This window comes from Nerophis lumbriciformis, linkage group LG16, assembly GCF_033978685.3.
Source record: "Nerophis lumbriciformis linkage group LG16, RoL_Nlum_v2.1, whole genome shotgun sequence".
Classification (NCBI taxonomy): Eukaryota; Metazoa; Chordata; class Actinopteri; order Syngnathiformes; family Syngnathidae; genus Nerophis; species Nerophis lumbriciformis.
The window spans coordinates 12,782,632-12,793,477 of NC_084563.2; the positions used below are offsets into that span (position 1 = coordinate 12,782,632).

At 39.2% G+C, this 10,846-nt stretch overlaps 1 protein-coding gene across 1 annotated transcript in view; it reads right to left on the reverse strand.

The window, feature by feature from the left end:
- ppargc1b (peroxisome proliferator-activated receptor gamma, coactivator 1 beta) overlaps positions 1 to 8,107 on the reverse strand; it is a 241,653-nt gene extending 233,546 nt beyond the window's left edge. Inside the window, exon 1 of the mRNA XM_061976634.1 lies at positions 8,021 to 8,107. Within this exon, the coding sequence (XP_061832618.1) occupies positions 8,021 to 8,077 (57 nt within the window). The 5' untranslated portion in view covers positions 8,078 to 8,107. The remainder of the gene's footprint in view (positions 1 to 8,020) is intronic.
- Positions 8,108 to 10,846: the final 2,739 nt, after the last annotated feature.

Genomic DNA, 10,846 nt, shown 5'->3' on the forward strand with positions numbered 1-10,846 from the left:
TTTTACATTTTAACAGAAGTGTAGATATAACATGTTAAAAGAGAAAGTAAGCAGATTAACAATAAATGAACAAGTAGATTAATGAATCATTTCCTACCACTTGTCCTTAATAATGTTGACAAAAAAATAGGTAGATAAATGACAATATGTTACTGCATATGTCAGCAGACTAAATTAGGAGCCTTTGTTTGTTTACTTACTACTAAAAGACAAGTTGTCTTGTATGTTCACTATTTTATTTAAGGACAAACTTGCAATAAGAAACATATGTTTAATGTACCCTAAGATTTTTTTGTTAAAATAAAGCCAATAATGCCATTTTTTGTGGTGCCCTTTATTTAGAAAAGTACCGAAAAGTATCAAAATCATTTTGGTACTGGCACCAAAATATTGGTATCGGGTCAACACTACACTGTATACACCAACCTGTCTGCGGTCTACCGGCGTAAATTAGCTTTTGGCTAAAACCTGACACACACACACTCGCCCGCACAAACAAATGGCTGCAATACCCCTGACAACCAGCACCACCCGATCAAAATCAAAACCGCCACCACGGAGACCTCACTTTTTCCAAATGTTATGTTTATATTTTATTAGTATTTTTATTGAGACAAAGATTTATGTATTTAATATTTGTTGACTTACTATGGTATATTATTTGTTTATTATTAATTTGTTCACTGTTATGTTACAGAGAACAAGGAAATGGGATAAATATTACTAAGGACTATAAAAATGGGAGCCATTACCTCCCTGCTTGGCACTCAGCATCAAGGGTTGGAATTGGGGGTTAAATCACCAAAAATGATTCCCGGGCGCAGCCACCGCTGCTGCTCACTGCTCCCCTCACCTCCCAGGGGGTGAACAAGGGGATGGATCAAATGCAGAGGACACATTTCATCACACCTAGTGTGTTTGTGACTATCATTGGTACTTTAACTTTGTACTAATAACTAAACAAGCTGTGCCCCTAAAATGCACTTTGGACACCACAATCCATAGGTAGCATTTTTTTCCTGACATATTGCTGAGGAGAACATACAACAAATTTATTGTCGACTCTTCTATCGCCGTCACTTAATAGAATAGAATGGAATGCCTTTTATTGTCACTATACACAGGTACAATGAGATTAAAAGCAACTCCAGTATCAGGTCGACAGTCTACAACTATGCAAAACACAGGAAGGAAAGACAAGAAAAATTGTGCAAAAGGAGGTAAAATGCACAGTCCAGTCCTGTTGTTTAAATATTATACTATATACATATATACACACAAGCATTCAGACTGTGGGTAGAAAGTAAAAATTGCACACAGAGAGCTGCTAAACTATAAAATCAGTGCCTATGAGAGTTCGCCGTGCTTACGGCTGTACGGGAAAAAGGTGGTAACTCTCATGCAAGTCATCTTCTTCTACCGCATCCAGCCCCTCGACCCTCAGATTTATTTTGGAGGAGGAATATAATCCCCCCATCACGTGGCGAGAGAGCATTTCTGAGATGCACACACACACACACAGTAGTATTACACGTGTAATATAGTGCAGTCGTTACAAAGACGTAGTCGCACTAAAGCCCAGTGGAGCGAGGTTCGCCATCAACGTGGAAAACAACGACGATGTCTGGCAGCCCAAACAAACAGCTGTCAGCAAAAGCATCATCATCATTCATCTGATGAGCAGGAGGAAGACGAGGAGATGCAGAGAAGAGAATTGTGAATGAGTCCTGTTTGAAGAAGAGGTTGAACAATATTTCGACCCCACTTGCACCTCCTCGTTAAATATGAGAAATACACTACATTGCCAATTGGTCAGAATCAGGTGTCCTAATCACTTGGTCCGCTGTATAAAATTAAGCACTTAGGCATGGAGACTGTTTCTACTAACATTTGTGAAAGAATGGGCCGCTCTGTGATTTCCAGCGTGGAACTGTCATAGGATGCCACCTGTGCAACAAATCCAGTCGTGAAATTTCCTCGCTCCTAAATATTCCAAAGTCAACTTTATTATAAGAAAATGGAAGAGTTTGGGAACAACAGCAACTCAGCCACCAAGTGGTAGGCCACGTAAACTGACAGAGAGCGGTCAGCGAATGCTGAAGCGCATAGTGCAAAGACGATCTGCGCAGTCAGTTGCTACAGAGCTCCAAACTTCATGTGACCTTCCAATTAGCCCACGTACAGTACGTAGAGAGCTTCATGGAATGGGTTTCCATGGCCGGGCAGCTGCATCTAAGCCATACATCAGCAAGTCCACTGCAAAGCATCGGATGCAGTGGTGTAAAGCACGTCGCCACTGGACTCTAGAGCAGTGGAGACGCCTGAGTTCAATCCCGGGCTGGGGATCTTTCTGTGTGAAGTTTGCATGTTCTCCCCGTGACTGCGTGGGTTCCCTCCGGGTACTCCGGCTTCCTCCCACCTCCAAAGACATGCACCTGGGGATAGGTTGATTGGCAACACTAAATTGGCCCTAGTGTGTGAATGAGAGTGTGAATGTTGTCTGTCTATCTGTGTTGGCCCTGTGATGAGGTGGCGACTTGTCCAGGGTGTACCCCGCCTTCCGCCTGATTGTAGCTGAGATAGGCTCCAGCGCCCCCGCGACCCCGAAGGGAATAAGCGGTAGAAAATGGATGGATGGATGGATGGATGTTCTCAATTGTTGATGACTGATAACAACCAAACCCAACCCCCCACCCCCACCCACCCCCCTCCGCACCCCAGATTGTAAATAATGTAAATAATTCAATGTGATGATCTTGTGTGATGACTGTATTATGATGATAGTATGTATCAGATAGTATATATCTGTATCATGAATCAATTTAAGTAGACCCCGACTTAAACAAGTTGAAAAACTTATTCCATACTTGCCAACCTTGAGACCTCCGATTTCGGGAGGTGGGGGGCAGGGAGCGGGGGGCGGGGTGGCGTGGTTGGGGGCGTGGTTAAGAGGGGAGGAGTATATTTACAGCTAGGATTCACCAAGTCAAGTATTTCATATATATATATATATATATATATATGTCTTAATAAGGTTATCCAAAAAATAGTGCTCGATACCGTAGTAGAGCGCAATATATGTATGTGTGGGAAAAAAATCACAAGACTATTTCATCTCTACAGGCCTGTTTCATGAGGGGGGGTTCCCTCAATCATCAGGAGATTTTAATGGGAGCATTCACATATCATGGATTATATAGGGCACAGAGTGGGTGGGTACAGGCTGGTGTAGGGGCGTGGTGATTGGCTCATGTGTTACCTAGGAGGTGTTTCCGTCTGTGGCGGCATGCTGTTACAATTTCGCTGCGCTTGTTGAGGGATGACAGGTCTGGACGGTAAATAATAAACAGTTTTTCTTTCAAGCATAGGTTGCATCTTTTATTACCACTATTGTAAGGTGTGTTGGATGCAAGAATTTGCCATGTTATTGAATATTCAACATTATTGTCTTTGAGGTCCCAAATGTGTTTGCTGAGTTCTGTGGTATTCCGCAGGTTTTGGTTCCTGAAAGAAGCCTTGTGATTGTTCCATCTGGTTTTGAACTCTCCCTCAGTTAATCCTACATATGTGTCGGATGTGTTAATGTCCTTGCGTGTTACCTTAGATTGGTAGACAACTGATGTTTGTAAGCACCCCCCGTTGAGAGGGCAATCAGGTTTCTTTCGACAGTTGCAACCTTTGTTGGTTTTGGAGTCGCCCTGTCCGGGGGCCGACGGCTCATTTGCAATTGTTTTGTTGTGGTTTGAGATGATTTGTCGTATATTGTTCATACAGCTGTAGCTCAATTTAATGTTGTTCTTGTTGAATACTTTTCTTAGGGTGTTGTCTTTGGGAAAGTGTTTGTCAATCAGATTGAGGAATTTGTGTCCAATGTTAGTTGAGACGTTTTTGCTGTATGGGGGGTTGTACCAGATGATGTCGTTTCGTTTTCTGTTCCTTTTCGGTTGGTTTCCTGGCGTGGGCTCATAGGTGAGGGTGAAATTGTATCCGCTTTCATCAAGGGCTTTTTGGTACGGGGGGGTTGCTTGGTCAAATTCAGCTTTGCTAGATGACAGCATCGATAGCCTTTTATTAATTCCGGTAGGTATTCTTTTCGTGGTGGTGGGTGGGTGGTTGCTGTCATGGTGCACGTATTGGAGTGTTGTGTTGGGTTTCGTGAATGGTTGGTAGCTGTTATTTCTCAGGTTGAAAGTGACGTCAAGGAAGTTGACGGTTTGCTTGTTGGCTTCAATCGTGATCCGTAGGCCGTTCTCTTTGAAAATTTGGCATATGCGCTTCTTGGTATTCTCGCTGCTCCTTGGCGAGGCGCGACACACTGCCAGTCCGTCATCACGGTAAATACCAAGGTTCAGATTGAGGCTGGCGAGCTGGGAGAGGAGGAAACTCCCAACGAGTTCACACGTTTCTGCTCCGTCAAAACTTCCCATAGTGACGTCAAATGTTGCATTGTTCTTTTTTTGCCATGGTGTACTGTTGTGGATGAGAATGGAGTTTTTTGCGTTGATGATGATGTTTCTTTCGTTGCCTGTGATTGAGTCGTAGTCTGAGGCGAAGTTTAGTGCTTGAGTCAGTAGGTCTTGCGTGATGGAAGGGTAAAATTCTTCGATATCAAAGGAGATAAAGTTGTGCTGTTGTTTGTCTTGGATGTTGTTGAACCATTTGATTACTGCTGCTGTATTTCTCCATTGGTTGAGTGGTGTTTTGTCCTTGATTTTTGTGTTGACTCTGTCCAGGATTATTTTGCTGATTTTTCCTATTTCAGATTTAGTTGGGTTTATTAGTCGGCATGTTGGGTTATTTGCGAAGTTGGGTTTGTGGTCCTTCAATGTGATGAAGGCTTCCTTGTTGGCTGTGGCGTCCACCCTGTCCTCAATGTCCAGTTCAGCCGCGATCCTTTTATTTTCCAGGTGGATGTTCTGTAAGGTGTTGGGTTGTGCTTTTTTGTATGATTTGGTGATGCTTCTGTCCAGTAAGGTGTGATGTTCTGGTATGTCCATTCTGTAGAAGTTTGTGGTTTTATCGGCAGCTATGATGAGGCCGTTTACTTTCTTGATGCGCTCCTTGTCATTTTTCAGCTTGGTGAGGAGTGGGTTGCGGATTGGCTTGAATTTGACTGATTGTATCATTTTGAGCATGTCGTTCTCAAAAATATAGTAAAAATGTATTAATTTATATATATATATATATATATATATATATATATATATATATATATATATATATATATATATATAAAAATAAAACACAAAGTTTTGTCTTTGAATATATAATATCTGATTCTACCATTTTTTTTTATAAAAAAAAAAATCCAAATCGAGTCCCTGGTGAAAAAAAATATTAGAAGCTCTCAAAATAAAAATTAAAATATTTCTTAAAATATAAACAAAGTTTAGTTAGTTAATTAAAAATAAAATAAGGAAAACTTTAATTTGAAAAATGACAACTAACCTAATAAACACTGTTAAATGTGTAACTGAACATGAATATCTTTGTACAGTTTATGCAGTTAGACAATCATATTAATATATTTTAATTTATTTTTTTAAATAAGTGAAAATGTAATAAAAAAGAGCAAAAAAATTGGTATGTAATGAGAAACAGCTGACATTTTTAAACTAATAATAATAATATAATTAGTCACCTATAACACAAAGTTTTGTCTTTAAATATATAATATCTGTTTATAGCATTTTTTTTTTTTTTAAATAAAAAAAAATATCCAAATCAAGCCCTTTGGGGGAAAAATGTTTAGACCCCTGATCTAAAATATTAGAAGCTCTACAAATAAAAATAAAAATATTCTTAAAATATAAACCAAGTTTAGTTAGTTAAATAAAAACAAAATAAGGAAAACTTTTATTTGAAAAATAACAACAACCCTAATGAACATACTGGCATCATTTTTTGACACACTAGTTTATGCAGTTAAACAATTATATTAATATCATTATTTTTATTATAAAAAATATAAGTAAAAATGTAAAAAGAAGAGCAAAACTATAAAATGAGCAGCAGCTGACATTTTTAAACTAATTAATAATAATATAAATAGTCACCGATAACACAAAGTTTTGTCTTTAAATATATAAAATCTGTTTCTAGCATTTTTTTTTTACATAAACAAAATATCCAAATCAAGGAATGTGAGTGTGAATGTTGTCTGTCTATCTGTGTTGGCCCTGCGATGAGGTAGCGACTTGTCCAGGATGTACCCCGCCTTCCGCCCGATTGTAGCTGAGATAGGCTCCAGCGCCCCCCGCGACCCTGAAGGGAATAAGCGGTAGAAAATGGATGGATGGATGGATAATAAAAATATTTATTTTTAGGTAAAACAAACATAATAATACTATATATCTCTAGTCTGGATGATTTAGTTCTTGTCACCCTGTTGTCCTCCCGTCATGAAAAAAGGCTGTCCTCACTCAGGTCCGCATGGAGCTGGAGGGGGCGTGGCTTCCAGCTCCGGCTGAAAATCGGGAGATTTTCGGGAGAATATTTGTCCCGGGAGGTTTTCGGGAGAGGCGCTGAATTTCGTGAGTCTCCCAGAAAATTCGGGAGGGTTGGCAACAGAGGTGGGTAGTAACGCGCTACATTTACTCCGTTACATCTACTTGAGTAACTTTTGCGATAAATTGTACTTCTAAGAGTAGTTTTAATGCAACATACTTTTACTTAAGTATATTTATAGAGAAGGAACGCTACTTTTACTCCGCTACTTTTATCTACATTCAGCTCGCTACTCGCTACTAATTTTTATCGATCTGTTAATGCACGCTTTGTTTGTTTTGGTCTGTCAGACAGACCTTCAAAGTGCCTGCCTTACTGGTGACGTTTCACTTCGTTCCACCAATCAGATGCAGTCACTGGTGATGGTGGACCAATCAAACAGAGCCAGGTGGTCACATGACCTGACTTAAACAAGTGTAAAAACGTATTGGGGTGTTACCATTTAGTGGTCAATTGTACGGAATGTGTACTGTACTGTGCAATCTACTAATAAAAGTTTCAATCAATCAAAAGTGTGAAGGAAAAAAGATACTTTATTTCAACCGTACATCCCGTCAAAAGCCTAAAGACTGACCGCACTTGAGGACGTTCCTGTCTTCACAATAAAAGTGCCGCTCCATCGCGCCTGCGCTTTCAAAACAAGAGTCTCCGAAAGCCAGCGCAAACAAGCTAGCAAGCTATGGAGTTTGACGCCAATATATTTCTTGTAAAGTGTATAAAAACGAATATGGAAGCTGGACAAATAAAATGCCAAAAACCCACCACTTTCATGTGGTATTAGACAGCAAGGAGGAACTTTTCTTCTCCATTTGAAAACGTGGACGTTATCATCACTACTGTCTGATTCCAATCAACGCAAGTCATCAGAATCAGGTAATACCCCAACTTATATTCTTGTCTTCATGAAAGAAAGGAATCTATATGTTAAACATGCATGTATATTCATTAAAACACCTTTAATATGTAAACAAAAACAGCTAAATAAATACATATAAATTATATACTGTATATATCAATGTATATATATATATATATATATATACACATATATATATATATATATATATATATATATATGAGTGTGTATGTTACTCATCAGTTACTCAGTACTTGAGTAGTTTTTTCACAACATACTTTTTACTTTTACTCAAGTAAATATTTGGGTGACTACTCCTTACTTTTACTTGAGTAATAAATCTCTAAAGTAACAGTACTCTTACTTGAGTACAATTTCTGGCTACTCTACCCACCTCTGGTTGGCAAGTATGGGCCTCAGCATCAACACATTGCATTTCATTCCTTTGAACAGGTGTACTGTCGCTTTAAGAGAACTGCGTGCGTTTGAGGCACAGAGATTCAAAAGTAGCACAAACATGGCCGCACTTTAACCGGAAGCTTGATGCCGCAGCACATCCAAGGTGATCCAAAGCCTTTATTAAATATCATGGAATGATTGCACTCACCAGGGATGTCTTGTTGGAAGTGATGCCTCATATAAATGTACTGATCTTACTTTAGAAGACTGGAGAAGACGTGCTGCCATGTAGGTAATCAGCCACAGGTGGAGCATGCCGACTTTCAACAGGAGTTGCCCAAAAAGGGTCCTAAACGTCCACCAAATGTTTACTTCTGTCATTTTTGCTCAATAAATCCATGTTATTGTTTTTCTTCTTACCTGTCTTTTACAGAAGATGGAGGTTTTTACTTGTGTCGCGACTGTCCTCTTGTAGTCGATGAGGTATCGGGTGTGCTACATCTTAACGATATTGTCCAGACCATGTAAGTTTCCCCTTAAATAACATGAAATGTTACAAAACAAAACACGACTTTACTGGTAAGAGACATAAACAACTGCTACTAGAACACAAAAGGAGGTTTTAGTGCATGTGTGTGAAGAGCTAGCAAAAAAAAACCGCATGATCACACCTGGTTCCTAATAGAGATGTGGCATTCGTGAACGAACTGAGTCTTTTAAACGACGACAACCGAGTCACAGTTTTTAACGCACATGAAAATATGGCAAATGGACTTAAAAAATGAGTCAGAGTCAAAGAAAACAAAGCAGCATTTTGATTCACATGAAAAAAAAAAAAAATATATATATATATATATATATATATATATATATATATTTTTTTTTTTTTATTTTTTTTTTACAAGCTACAAGCTGTAATATCTTACTGAGATCATTCAGGACCAAAACACTTAAAACAAGGTTAAGAACCACTGAAAAAGATCAATGAAAACTTTTAAACGTAAAATATATATATATATATAAATATATATATTTTTTTTTTTACGTTTAAAAGTTTTCATTGATCTAGTGTTTTGGTCCTGAATGATCATCTCCGTAATATCGCTAAAATTCGTTCTATTTTATCCACTAGCGACGCTGAGATCATTATTCATGCGTTCGTTACGTCTCGTCTCGATTACTGTAACGTATTATTTTCGGGTCTCCCTATGTCTAGCATTAAAAGATTACAGTTGGTACAAAATGCGGCTGCTAGACTTTTGACAAGAACAAGAAAGTTTGATCATATTACGCCTATACTGGCTCACCTGCACTGGCTTCCTGTGCACTTAAGATGTGACTTTAAGGTTTTACTACTTACGTATAAAATACTACACGGTCTAGCTCCATCCTATCTTGTCGATTGCATTGTACCATATGTCCCGGCAAGAAATCTGCGTTCAAAGAACTCCCGCTTATTAGTGATTCCCAGAGCCCAAAAAAAGTCTGCGGGCTATAGAGCATTTTCTATTCGGGCTCCAGTACTATGGAATGCCCTCCCGGTAACAATTAGAGATGCTACCTCAGTAGAAGCATTTAAGTCCCATCTTAAAACTCATTTGTATACTCTAGCCTTTAAATAGCCCCCCTGTTAGACCAGTTGATCTGCCGTTTCTTTTCTTCTCTCCTCTGCTCCCCTCTATCCCTTGTGGAGGGGGGGTGGGCACAGGTCCGGTGGCCATGGATGAAGTGCTGGCTGTCCAGAGTCGGGACCCGGGGTGGACCGCTCGCCTGTGCATCGGCTGGGAACATCTCTGCGCTGCTGACGTCTCCGCTCGGGATGGTGTCCTGCTGGCCCCACTATGGACTGGACTCTTACTATTATGTTGGATCCACTATGGACTGGACTCTCACAATATTATGTCAGACCCACTCGACATCCATTGCTTTCGGTCTCCCCTAGAGGGGGGGGGGTTACCCACATATGCGGTCCTCTCCAAGGTTTCTTATAGTCATTCACATCGACGTCCCACTGGGGTGAGTTTTTCCTTGCCCTTATGTGGGCTTTGTACCGAGGATGTCGTTGTGGCTTGTGCAGCCCTTTGAGACACTTGTGATTTAGGGCTATATAAATAAACATTGATTGATTGATTGATTGATTGATCTCAGTAAGATATTACAGCTTGTAGCTGAGATTTTATGACCTATATTGAGTAAAACATGCATGAAACTAGAATATCAACTGTTGCAAAGCTGTGTCATCAACACTCACAAGTATAAAACTACTTTTTTTTAAAGTAATCATTTCTTATGTACATAAATATACTTAAGACAAAGATGGCAAAAAATATTGCTATGTTACATAAAATCAAAAACTCCGTAAATCAAAAGGTTCTTAACATGTTATATAATTCTTTCGTACTCCCACCAGTTTCATATGCGTATTCACCGAACCCTTCTTTAGTGGAAAATAAAATGTTTTTTTTTTTCAAATTCAAGACAAAGTTATATGTTTTTGGTAACACTTTAGTATGGGGAACATATTCTCAGTAACAAAGACTTAATTTAGAGTTTTTTGGACACTAGGGCAGTGGTTCTCTCAACCTTTTTTCATTGATGTACCCCCTGTGAACATTTTTTTAATTCAAGTACCCCCTAATCAGAGCAAAGCATTTTTGGTTGAAAAAAAGAGATAAAGAAGTAAAATTGGCCCTAGTGTGTGGATGTGAGTGTGAATGTTGTCCGTCTATCTGTGTTGGCCCTGCGATGAGGTGGCGACTTGTCCAGGGTGTGCGCCGCCTTCCGCCCGATTGTAGCTGAGATAGGCTCCAGCGACCCCCGCGACCCCAAAGGGAATAAGCGGTAGGAAATGGATGGATGGATGGATGGATGTCATCAGTTTCTGATTTATTAAATTGTATAACAGTGCAAAATATTGCTCATTTGTAGTGGTCTTTCTTGAACTATTTGGAAAAAAAGATATAAAAAATAACTAAAAACTTGTTGAAAAATAAACAAGTGATTCCATTATAAATAAAGATTTCTACACATAGAAGTAATCATCAACTTAAAGTGCCCTCTTTGTGGATTGTAATAGAGATCCAT